We start from the raw sequence: 12,814 nt of genomic DNA, 5'->3' as shown, positions 1-12,814 counted from the left end.
ATAACTCTTGTGTTATAGGTACAACACACTTTAATCCATTAAGCTATTTTACAATTTTTCAATAAATTTTATTCTTGGCTGTTTTTTCTCTCCTTTATTCTACCGTTTTACTTTTTAATTGACGACACAGAAAAAAATTATTATTCAAATGTTCTTACTTCTTTTATCATGTATTTTTTTTTAAATATAACTTTTATTTTTCTATCTTTTATAAAAAGCGAGATATTTTTATTTTATTATTTAAAATTTTATTCATTTTATGTTTTATTGAGCAACAGATATTATATTTAATTCGTTATGATTAGAATTGGTTTATTAATTACATTATTATTTTAATAAAACAAATTACAATTTTTATCTAATAAAATATATTAAATTAAATTATAAAGAATCTTAAAAAATAATAAATTAAAAAAAAGGTAGAAAAGAAAACTAAAAAGTGAACAAGACAGAGGCTGACTCGTTTACACGTGTCGGAAAACGGGGCCTCAAATTCACCACGCTATTGGGCCATCGGAAATTGAATGAGGGTTTGCAGTAAGACCCTGCTGCTCCCCGCGTAGGATCACAATTAACGACGAAATCTCAACCGTCAGATATGACAAGACAAGAAAATAAAAAACAAAAAACAAAAAAGAAATAAAGAAATAAATATCTTCTTCTAATCTTCTATGACTTGAAAAGAAAGCTTCTTGTCTCAATTGTTTCTTCAGCGTAACCCAAGGGTTTTGGGGAGACCTTTTTGCTCCATGGAGTCACACTGAGTTACCGAGTTAAGGTTCCCAACTCACCGAGTCACTCTCAACATTATCAATTTATCACCACAATTTCTCTCTTTCTTTCTCCCAATAAATTAAGAAAACAAAAAAAGAAAAAGGAAAAGAAAAACTCTGCTGTGTTAGTGAAAAAAAAAAAAAAGAAACCTTGTTCCTCCATTGCCTTTGATTCAGCTCTTCCTTTTGGTTTATTGTTTATCATCTTGTTTTCACAATAAACAAAGAAGATGATGAAAATTTTTGTATTAGAAAATTCTGATAGTTAGCTTTCTGCTATCTTTAAACTCTGAAGATACACTTTTTTTTTTTAAATTGGTTTAGCAAATTCTTCAAAAAGTTGAAGGCTTTGTTTTTTCCCCCGTTATGTCTCGGTTTTGTTAAATGGACCATCAAGTATAATTGATTAACTTGCTGAACTGGTTTTGATATTTGAGGGAGAAAAAGAAGGACCTTGCAAAATTTTTTACAGAAGCTGTTCTCCAAAGTTATTGGTTTATTCATATGAATGAGCTTGTTCTCAGCTGGGTTAGATTCATTCATGCCCCCATTTTTGTTCTTGTTATATTGATCATTTCCTAATATATAGTAGTAACTGCTGCAACTGAAAAGGAACCATTTTTTGTTGACCTCAAAGTTTGCGGCTTTTTCCTTCATTCTTTCACATATTGGCTTGAAAAGAGAGCTTAGCTTCAGATTTGAATTGCTGCTATTTGGAGTTTGAAAAATCATGGCTTTGTCGTTGACCCGTTTCTCATGGCCCTTGTGGAGTGGGAAGGAGAAGGAGCCAGTTTGTAATAATAGCACCACTGTGAATTCACCAATATCTTCTTCTGAGATGGTGAAGTTCCCTTTGGTGAGGGAGACAAAGATGGCCCCACCAACAGCTCAGAGGGGGGTTAGAAGGAAATGGCAAAGAAGGGAAGAGAGGAGGAGGAGGGTTGATAGGGATGAGTACGAGGATATTGTGTTGGTTCCATCTGATGGTTCTGACTCTGATTATGATTATGATTCTGATTGGTCCATTGGGTGGTTGGAGCCACTTGGTTCTGATTTTCAGAGTAGTGATGTTGATGATGATGACGATGATAGTTTTGCAGTCCTGGTTCCTTGCTATAGACATGGCTGCAAGGAGGTGGAAGAAGCTTCAAACAACGTGCTCTTGAGTGCCATCCAGAACCTCCCTTATGAGTTTTCTTCAAGTAAGTTCTTTTTTTTGCTTTGCATTTTTTAATTTCTTCCCATATACTTTTGGTTTTATTAATTTTACTAATTTTGTTAAAGGGAGCTTGTTTTTATGTTGAGAGTAATCTTTCTAGTATCTGGGGTTGGTTTGACCTTGTTGTTCATTGATTATATGAAGAAATTTGTACCATTTTCACAAAAGTTATAGGAATGTTGCCTTTTTTTTTTATATTTTTGGCCCTTTTGTAAAATTGGATTTGTTATTTTCTGTTATATTGATTCTTGGGAATTAGTTATACAAGTGAAAGGGTTTAGAGGCTTATGTTTTGCCAAATCCAAGTGCACAAAGTCAAAGTCATTCCTTTGGTAATTTTTCCTAGTACTGTTTTGAATATATATGATTTTCTTTTTAAGCCATTGATTTTGGGTTAGACATCTCTTTGTAAGTTCAAACCTCTATTGATTTCGGTTCTTCTTACTCTTATCATTTTGAGCATTTTTCCTTTATTTAGTCGCTTACACAGTTATGAAAATATGCAGCTGGGAAGAATTACATGGAACAATGGCTGGCTTGTCTTCAGAATTTTGAAGCGTAGGAAGAAACCAACCTCATCTTCTATGATTCTCAACCCTATTGGTAGCTAGAAAGATAATGAAGATTACAATAAAAAAGTGCTAGAGACGCTTGAATGCCTATTGCCTAGTCCCTTCATTGTAGATACCGTTTTCTATTGTCTTATTTATATGTACAGATGAATATAAAAAGGTAGCAAAAATATGATTAAAAAAAATTTATATTATTAATTCAATATTATTGTATTGGTAAACTTTTTTTTCTTTATATGCTTCTGTGTTATGAGTAGATTTCTACGGTTGCAACTCAAAGAAGCCAACAACACGGCCTTTTCTATTTGGATGGATTAGCCGAATGAATCAAATAGCAAAAAAAGTACATAAATTATGAGATTATAATTAGTGAAGTGCAAAATATATTTTGTTCTTTAACGTTGATGGCTTAGTTTGCCATTCATTTCTCTTTTGAGTCCAATGCAATCATTTAAAACTCTTTGTACCAAAATAATGGCCTATGGATGTAGTGGAGCACATGAAGCTGAAGTGAAACCAAAGGCTATCACATGTAGAATGGTGGCAATTTGCCGGCTGAAAATGATTTGTAACTGAAAGTTCATTAGGTACTATTGTCATATCTCCATAAGTGTCTTAGAGTAGTTTGATTCTTTGGCATTCTGTCACATTCTTGGTAAATGTATTATCTATACACTTCCATAGAAGAAACACTTTTCTTTTAGATGAGATGAGAAAATGACACTTTCTTTAAGCACAAGGCTTTACAAGGAGAATGAGTTAAGAGAATGAGTTAAGTAATTTGGAACTGGATGGGGTGTCATGCAAGAAATAGGGTATTTCAAACCCCTCAATGATTTGTGTTATAACATTTCTTATTTTCTGGTATAGGTTGTTTTTTAAAGTTATCAAACAATAGATATTTTTCTTTATTATTTTAATCAACACTTGACTAACTCTAAACATTACAAATTAAATTATAGATTCTAATTTTTAATAGAATAAAAATAATATATTAACTTAAACTATTGACTAATATTAATAAAAAGTGTTCGTTCTTAACCTCTCTTTAAATTATATTCACCTCTCAACTCAATGTTCCTAATATAAGACTCTGCCCTTTATCATCCAACAAAAATTCAAAATCTCTTCAACCATGAATAAATAATCAAGAAATTAAAATATATCTCGCCCTTCAGAATATCATAGAGTAGAATTATCTTAAAATACAAAAAAAAGGATGCCATACAAATATCAACCATAAAATCAAGGTTTGGTTATTTTAACAATTAACTATGTTATTATATTAAAATTTTACTATGCTTATGTAATTTTTTTAATGATTAACTATCAAACCAAAATTTGATCATTTGGATAATTTCGGTTAACTTTATTAAAAAGTTAACTAAATAAAATCAAGAGTGTGTTCCTTTATTCACAAAAAAAAAATAGATAAATTATTTGATCTGAAACAAAAATTTGTCCATAATAAAGAAGATAAATAATTTTTTTATTTTTAAAAATTTCAGATAATTTAATCTCTCAATCATATTCTTCTTAAAAAAAATTCAAGACTAATTAGTTATTTTAGAAAATATTAACGATTAATTTGTCCTTTTATTTTATTAGAGAATAATATTAATAAAAATTTGTATGAAGAAACGGAGTAACTTATAGATTTGTCTAGCGCCCGACGCTCTGCTAGGGTTTCACTACGCCGCCTCCATGGTTACACCTTTCTTTGTCTTTTCTTCGTCAAATTCTTTTCCATCTTCTTCTATCTTTTATTTTTTTCTTAATTTCTTTCCCACTTAGCTCCCTAATTTTTGTTTTCTCTCCCAATTCATTGCTCTTTTAATTCATTCCATTTTCTAATTCACTCATTCCATATATATCTTATGTCTCTTTGGAATCATTGAATACCAATTCTGATTTTCTCTACACCATGAGCAACAAATCAGAGACTCAGAACTCTCATATAATTGCTATGACGGTGGAGGGTGCCAGCCTTCAACTGGCACCCAAAGAAATATGAAACTGCTCTCGTGGAATTGTCAGGGTTTGGGGAGACCCCTGACAATCCACAATCTTAAAAGGATTTGCAAATCCTACTCCCCCGAGGTTGGTTTTATCTGTGAAACAAAAAATCAATCTCGACAAGTTGAAGGAAAACTAAGATCTTGTGGTTTCAAGGAATGGTTTATTGTAGATCCGGATGGATTATTAGGGGGTTTGGCAATGGCATGGAGGGATGGTTGCACTGTTCAGATTTTACAGCATGGTCGATTTTTCATTGCGGCATCAGTTCTGACAGCTGGTTCTAATGATCCATATGGTGTTCTAGGTGTTTATCTCAGTTCAAATGATCAACATAGAATGGCTCAATTTGCTGAATTAACTTCAGTCACCCAACAGTTCGATGGTAAGGTTGTGTTAATGGGGGATTTTAATGCCATTTCTAATCAATTGGAGAAAGAAGGTGGGGGTGCTAAATCTCCTTTTTCTATTGAAACCTTTAATAGTTTTATTGATGATAATTTCCTGATTGATATTGGTATGGTCGGAAGACCATTCACTTGGTCAAATAGACGGAGGGGTGATGAGTTGATACAGGAAAGATTGGACCGATTCCTGGTAGGAGTTGATTGGCAGCAACTCTATCCCAATGCAACGGTTCTTAGACTGTCAGAATCAGGCTCGGATCATGCCCCTCTTCTCCTAGACTCTAATCTGAGAACTGAGAGATCTAAACACCGATTCAAATTCCAAGAAAGATGGTGTTCCAATGATGAAATACGCCAGATTGTTAAAGAGGTTTGGCATGAACAGATTGATGGTTCAGCCATGTATATCCTAGCTCAAAAAATAAAGCGTTGTCGGCATAAGATTGTCAAATGGCAGCAAGAACACAGATCTAATTCAAAGGTGGAGATTGATTTACTACAATCGGAATTAGAGGAACTTCGTTTAGCAGGAATTCATGGAGGCGACATCATTTCAGAAATAGAGGACAAACTTGAAAAAGCATTGCAAAATGAGGAATCTTATTGGAAAGATAAGTCTAGAGTCAAATGGCTCAAATATGGTGATCAGAATACAGCTTTCTTCCATCAGAAATTTAGAAATCGAACCCGAAGGAATAGAATTTGGCAACTAACTGGCAATGATGGTGAAGTGGCTACTTCAAATGCTGGTATTGCTTCTGTGGCTGAATCTTATTTCAAGGACATCTTTTCCTCCACTTGTCATGAGAACCTTGAACCTCTGTTTACTGATTTTGAACCTAAGGTTACAGCTCACATGAACCGTAGGCTTCAAAGACCAGTGACTATGGAGGAAGTGAAACGCGCAACATTTAGCATTCATCCTCAAAGTGCCCCAGGAGATGATGGTATGACAGCAAAAAATTTTTTAAAGCTTCTGGAACATACTTAGTGGTGATGTGTTTCGAGCAGTTAAGAGCTTCTTTTCTGGGGGCAGAATCTTGAAGAGTTTTAACCACACTCAGATCTGTCTTATTCCGAAGATTTCTTATGCTAAAGATATGACTCAGGTAAGACCAATAAGCCTATCTTCAGTCTTTTACAAGATTATCTCCAAAGTATTTGTACATAGGCTTCAGAGTATGATGAATAGACTAATTAGCCCTACGCAGAGTGCTTTTATTAAAGGCAGATTAATCTCTGATAATATCCTAATTGCTCACGAGTGTATGCATTACTTGAAGAACAAAAAAAGGGGTCTCGAAAATGAAATGGCGCTAAAATTAGATATGAGTAAGGCATATGATAGGGTGGAATGGCACTTTCTTTGGTTTATATTGGAGAAGTTTGGTTTTGACTCTCGATAGATCATGTGGATTCGAGAATTAGTGACAACTGTTTCTTATTCTGTTATTGTGGAAGGACAACCTTATGGTTTCTTCAAACCAAATAGAGGTATTCGACAAGGAGATCCTCTATCCCCCTATCTTTTTCTTTTTTGTGCAGAAGGTCTCTCCTTCTTGCTACACAAGGCAGAACAAAATAGACTAATTCAGGGTTATCTTAATTAAGGGTTATCTACTTCTAGAATTAAAGACGTATGGTCTCAGAGTTATCTTCGTGACTGTCTTCCCCCTCAAAGTTCTAACGACTTTTGGACATGGTGGATTGCATCAACAGAGATACTTAACCCGTTGAAGAATGCTGACCGTAATCCTCAATTGCTTGCCATCATTTGTTGGAACTGCTGGAAAGCTCGCAACCAGTTGATTTTTGAAAGTTCTACTTCTATGCCGTCTGCCATTCCAGCAAGCTCTATCAAGTTGTTCCGTGAAATGCAAAAAACTCCCAATTTAGGTCGTCATCTCCATGAGGCAAGCTCTTAGTTGCATTCAATTTGAATTATCATTCTTTCTTCTTTAAGATTTTTCTTCGTTTTTCGACCATGCACCAGAAAATCCCCACCTTTTATTATGCTGTCCTACTTTTGGACATCTTTGTATTTCATTTTTTAATAATTAATGAAATATAACCTATTATCTTTGGAAAAAAAAAAACTTATAGATTTGTCTGAAACCAAAGTATTAATTATTGAACATGTATATAAATTAGCAAAGAATAAGTATATAGAATATTTATATTTTTAGAATAATGATGAGTTGATGTTTTGAATTGGCAAAAGAAGTGAGGATGGAGAAGTGGCATGAGTTGCGACGTGGATGGATGATTTAGTCTATGTTTTGCAGTCAAAGGAGGAAGGTTGGGACATCAAGTTCGGGCGAGGATCACTCTCTTCCATGTTCTCATTACTACAACTTACTCATCACACTTTCTCTCTTCCTCTATGCTGAAACCAATCTTTCATTTTCTCTTGTGAAGAAACTCAAATGTCCTCTGTTTCCTCTCTAGACACATGGAGTGACGTTTGCATGTTCTTGATTCTCATTTTTACACAAGAAAAGAACACCAAGTAACAGACCAATATGTTGCAAAGAGCTGCAAGCAATGCTTATACATGGTGGTGGGCCAGTCACATCAGAACAAAGCAATCCAAATGGGTGGAACAGAACCTCCAAGGTCACTTTTATTTTCCTGCTTTCATTTCAATACTATCTTATTATTATTATTATTATTATTATTATTATTATTATTATTATTGTTTTTGAGAACAGCACAAGCACAAGACAGACACAAAATTTTGTGTTTTGTATCGTAATAAATTATAACAAATTATGAAAATCTAATTTATTATCATTTTTTATTTAAAAAATTTGAGATGAAAAATATAATAATAAAAATATAATTATAAAAAATTAATAAAATAATAAAAAAAAATAAAAAATAAATTGTGTCATTTGTTAGTGTTTAGTATCCTTTCTATCTATATCTCTTTTGTCAAATATGATTTTGTGCGAGTGTCCTGTCTTTCTGTTAAAAAAAACGCAGCCAATATAACCAAATTAAGTTTGATTTGTGTGCAAATAAAATGGTATATATATATTATAAGGTTGAGCGGAACATGATAGGTTTTATGTGAAGCTAAAAGATATAAGAAAAAGTGCAGATATGGAGGAAAAAGTGCAAGCTGTTCTGAAGCTGTTACAGGAAGAGGGAGACTCGTTCGGAAAGAGAGCAGAAATGTACTACAAAAGGAGACCGGAGCTGATCAACTTTGTGGAAGAATGTTTTCGTGCCTATCGATCTTTGGCTGATCGGTACGATCACTTATCAAGAGATTTGCAAAATGCCAACAACACCATAGCTGCTAACTGTCCGGATAAAGTCACATACATTGATGAAGATGAAGATGATGGTGGATCACCAAGACCCAATAAGAAGACCCCACCCGAAGGCTTCATGCAGGGGAATATTCCAATGCCTCCAACAAAAGAGTTGAAGAATCTCTTAAAGACGGCAACAAAGAAGCTCAATCCTACTAAGAAGCCAGCCACAAAAGTTAAATTCACTCTTCCTCCTAAGAAATCTGGTTTGACCAAAGACGAGTTAATTGAGCAGGTTGACAAGCTCCAGAAACAGATTCTGGCATTACAAACTGTTAAAGAGTTTCTGAAAAGCTCTTATGATAATTCCGTTGCTAGGTACAAGGACACTGACGAGCAGATCAAGAAGCTTCAGGAGAAAGTTTCTCAGTTTCAAGATGAGCTTGGCGGCCAAGGTGTTGCTATTGAGGACGAGGAAGCTCGCCGTTTGATGGCAGAAGCTGCTCTTAAATCCTGCCAAGAGACATTGGCTCACTTGCAACAGAAACAGGCAGAATCTCAAGATGAAACCAGGGTTGAGTCCAAAAGGGTCAAGGAAACCCGGGGGAAGTTGATGTCTCTGGTGAATGAGTTACATGACAATCCAGAGGATGCAAAAGATGATGCAGAAACAAAGGAGTTGGAAGAAGACGCTGATAAAATAAGTCAGCATCAACAGGAGGTGCAGTTACTACAGGAGAAGATTAAAGAACACTTTGAGGCTGGCTCTCATACAACTCTCACTGTGACAGAAATGGCAGAGAAGATTGATGAGCTGGTCAACAAAGTGGTCAGCTTAGAATCCGCTGTTTCCTCACAGTCAGCTCTTGTAGCGAGATGGAAAGCACAAACTGATGAACTTAATGCTCTTATTAAAGTTCTTGAATGTGATAAGGAAACTATGATGAATGACAAGATTAAGTTGAATGATCAACTGAGAGAAATGGAAGAAAAGCTGCATGGAGTACAGAATCTAAACAGAGTTGTTGAAGACCAGAATAGCAACCTTGAAACTCATTTCACGGAAGCACAATGTAACCTTGACACTCTGTCGGAGAAAGTACAGAATGTGAAGTCTGATGAGGAGGAGGAGGAGGTTGAGGCTAAGAATATGTCAGCACAAGAAGAGGCAACCCCGGCAGAGAGGGAATCTCCATTAGACTCGAAGACTGCTTCGACACAAGCACTAGGAGATAGCCCAGATTGGCAGCAGTTGTTCACAAGGGGATTGGAAGGCAGAGAAAAAGTTTTGCTGACGGAGTATACCAATGCTCTTAGGAATTACAAAGAGGTGAAGAACCAGCTTGCTGAGTTAGAGAAGAAAACTCAAGATGCTCTCTTTGATTCATCTTTGCAGCTTAAAGAACTGAGGGGTGCAAATGCCATGAAAGATGAAGAGATTAGACTCCTGCGTCAGAAACTAAGTCTCCTGCAGAAAAGCCTAAAGGGAAGCGAGGCTATGAAAGATTTACCTCCAGAGCAGACAGCAGAGATTCAAGCCATTGAGGAGATTTTACAAAGAGAACCCACCCTTTCAAGGGGTTATCCCATTGAGGAAATGTTAAATATGGAAGAGCCTGAGCCTATATCAGCCATTGAAGAGAAGTTCCGAATGAGCATTGATGAACTTCTGGAGGAGAATTTAGATTTCTGGATGAGATTCACTGCTACTATCACTGAGATACAGAGATATCAAACCCAGGTCAAAGACTTGCTGATTGAGGAAAGAAAACTTGAGGAAAAATGGAAATCTTCAGAGGGAAGTAGCAGCACAAGATACTCTTTGAGATCAGATGTACGGCCACTTTACAAACACCTTGCAGCCATCCGAATCGAAATGCAAGCGTGGATGGAAAGCATTGTAGGGCTGAAAGAAGAACTTGATCAGAGATTCAGGTCCTTGTGTGATATGCAGGAAGAAATACTAACAGCCTTGAAATCCAGTGCTGAAGATGATGAAATCACGTTCACAAGCTATCAAGCAGCCAAGTTTCAAGGCGAATTATTAAACATGAAACAAGGGAATAACAAGATTTCTGATGGACTCCAAACAGGTCTTGATATCATAACAACTCTCCAGATTGATGTTGAGAAGGTTCTTCTAAAGATGGTTGAGAAATTTGGGCTATCAACTCACAATAAAAACCAGCCAATTAAATCTTCCGAGTCTCATAACCGGATTCCTCTCAAGTCATTTATCTTTGGCGTCAAACCAAAGAAACAAAATAAAAACATCTTCTCAAAAATGACCCCTGGAATGCATAAAAAACACCGTGGTTCAAAAGATAAGTAGCCATGTGTACAATTTTTGTACTGCTTTTGTTTTACTTTTCGGCTCTTCTTTTATTATTCTTTGACTGGTTTCATTAGATAGCTGAGTTGAGATATTAGAGTGCCTTTTCCACTTGAAAGGAAGATATTCATTTTGTGCTTGTTTATTCTGTGCTTTATCTCTGACATATTCAACTATTACATTTTCTGCATGTCTTTTAAACACCAAAATGCTATGTGCAATGGTACTACTATGACATCCTCATTGAAAGTGAAGTAAACAAATTCTCATTTTCCTCAAAAGAAAAAGTTTCCTTCACTTGAATGTTCACATATCATGGAATCAACCTTGCAGATGAATCTTAAACGTACGTGATGTTCGTGACATATTATTAACACTAAACCACTTGTAAAGACTGAGCAGAAATGAGACAGAAACAGCGGATATGTGTGCCAATATTTCTGAGTCCTCCACTGGTTTGGTGCATCTTTAAAAATTGAAATCTCTAAAAAATTATTTATGCATCAGCATCATTATGTTTGTTTCTTGAGAAACTCTATTAGACTTGGCTTTTATTATTTGGTTATTCAAAGAAGGACAATGGCACAATGGATATTGTTAGTTAGTTGATAAAGCTGAAGAAGTATGCACTATGCACTATGCAGTATCAGAAGTGGAATCAATCCAGCATGTAACCTTCAGCAATGTTTGTTTGGAGGATAAAAATGGTAGAAATTTTCATAGGCGAACTTTATGTGTAATTTTAGACTAGTTGCTCGTTGCAAGCTAAGCATTATGGATAGAGATAGAGTCTGTTTGGAATTTTGGATAAACGACTTAGTTAAATTCTAGATAAGAGTTTATATTAAAAATAGTTTATAAATAAATTATTTTGTGATTGTTTTTTAATCATAAAAATATTTATTTTAAATTTGCAATGATATGACAATGATATGATAGCTTTGAGAAGAGGAGAAGTTATTTTCTATTAAATAATATTATACATCTAAGTCTTTTTGTTAATTAGTCCAATCAAATTGGTCTATTTAATATAACAAAAATCAATTATGATGTGTAACATTACTCTTTTTTTTAACTTCTTACTTTAAATAACTTTTTAAGGAGTTTGCAAGTTAATTTTGAAAATTACAGTATTATACCAAATTAGAGTGAGACTTGTGTCATGTGCAAAATGTAAATTAATTATACTATATATTATATTTTAATATTATTTAGAGATTGATTAGATAATATGTAAACTAATGATAAATTTAAAATGTTTTATATTAAAAATATTTTATTGTATATAATTTCATATAATTATTCATCTAAAATTTAATTTGAAATGGATTATAGATTTATAGTTTATTATTCAGGAATTTGAACTTGTTTATTTAAAAATAAAACATAAATTTTTTATATTAGAATTATACAAATTTACATCTTTAATTGTTGTTTTCATTATTTACAAATAATTAAAGAAAAAATAACTTCAGAACCAAAAGGAACCTTTAAAAGATTAGACGCATAATAGGATAAGATAATCATTAATAAGCTACATGATGAAAAGAGGCTAATTTTTTTGTTCTTTGGAATAAGATGAGTAATATATCTTACCATTATAGTTTTTAGTATTTTTTTAAAATTGTAGAAGATACCAAAATTAAAGAATCCAATTTGTGTCCCTCAATTTTTTAATTTTTTAAATAGAAATCAAAGGGTTCGATTTCAAAAAATTTAAAAGTCCGATTTTGTACTCCAAAAATTAGAGGACCCAATTTCTGCACCCTAAATTAAACCGTTTCACATCCAAGATTAATATCCTGGTGGTCCACACTTCTAAAAAATACTATTGTTAACCAGGACTGATTTGTACAAATAAGTTTATGTCAAGGACAAGAAGAAAACAAGTCCAGAACAATAACATTCGTCCAACACTTTTAAAACTATAATAACAGCGTTAACACACTAAAACTTAGTTAATGCTCTTTCGGTTAATCAAATAAGACCTCTGATGCTATCTTGGCTCCTCTTCCCCTGGATATGTAAAGGCCAATGTGATGCATCAGCTCCTGCAACATCAAAGGGGGGGAAAACTTTTACAGAAACGTTTTTAAGTAATAACAATAGTGTGTCACTTTCAATCTTCTAAATTTTTTGCAAGACCAAATTAATCATATTTAATGCAACTTGATTGTCGATAACCATGTATACACTGCCAAATATTATTCACTGTCTCTGTTCCATTTCATGTAA

The 12,814-nt window shown here is 34.1% G+C and overlaps 4 protein-coding genes across 4 annotated transcripts in view; 3 read left to right on the top strand and 1 right to left on the bottom strand.

Annotated features, from left to right (window-relative positions):
- The first annotated feature begins 689 nt into the window (after positions 1–689).
- LOC107481378 (uncharacterized) lies at positions 690–2,799 on the top strand. Its single transcript, XM_016101660.3, has 2 exons — positions 690–1,975; positions 2,499–2,799. Exons 1-2 carry the CDS (start codon positions 1,504–1,506, stop codon positions 2,552–2,554), a joined length of 528 nt encoding a protein of 175 aa, XP_015957146.1. The 5' UTR covers positions 690–1,503; the 3' UTR covers positions 2,555–2,799.
- Positions 2,800–4,574: 1,775 nt separating this feature from the next.
- Positions 4,575–6,912, top strand: LOC110278775 (uncharacterized). Its single transcript, XM_021137030.1, has 4 exons — positions 4,575–5,934; positions 5,999–6,096; positions 6,394–6,481; positions 6,707–6,912. The coding sequence occupies exons 1-4, from the start codon at positions 4,575–4,577 to the stop codon at positions 6,910–6,912; spliced, it is 1,752 nt and encodes a 583-aa protein (XP_020992689.1).
- A 1,180-nt stretch (positions 6,913–8,092) lies between these two features.
- LOC107481153 (protein NETWORKED 2D-like) lies at positions 8,093–10,579 on the top strand. Its single transcript, XM_016101370.3, has one exon. It carries the CDS (start codon positions 8,093–8,095, stop codon positions 10,577–10,579), a length of 2,487 nt encoding a protein of 828 aa, XP_015956856.3.
- Positions 10,580–12,307: 1,728 nt separating this feature from the next.
- Positions 12,308–12,814, bottom strand: part of LOC107481379 (nicotinamidase 1) — a 2,321-nt gene continuing 1,814 nt past the window's right edge. Inside the window, exon 5 of the mRNA XM_016101661.3 lies at positions 12,308–12,630. Coding sequence (XP_015957147.1) covers positions 12,553–12,630 — 78 coding nt within the window. The 3' untranslated portion in view covers positions 12,308–12,552. The remainder of the gene's footprint in view (positions 12,631–12,814) is intronic.

Source organism: Arachis duranensis, chromosome 3 (genome assembly GCF_000817695.3).
Source record: "Arachis duranensis cultivar V14167 chromosome 3, aradu.V14167.gnm2.J7QH, whole genome shotgun sequence".
Classification (NCBI taxonomy): Eukaryota; Viridiplantae; Streptophyta; class Magnoliopsida; order Fabales; family Fabaceae; genus Arachis; species Arachis duranensis.
This window is presented reverse-complemented; position numbering and strand designations above follow the sequence as displayed.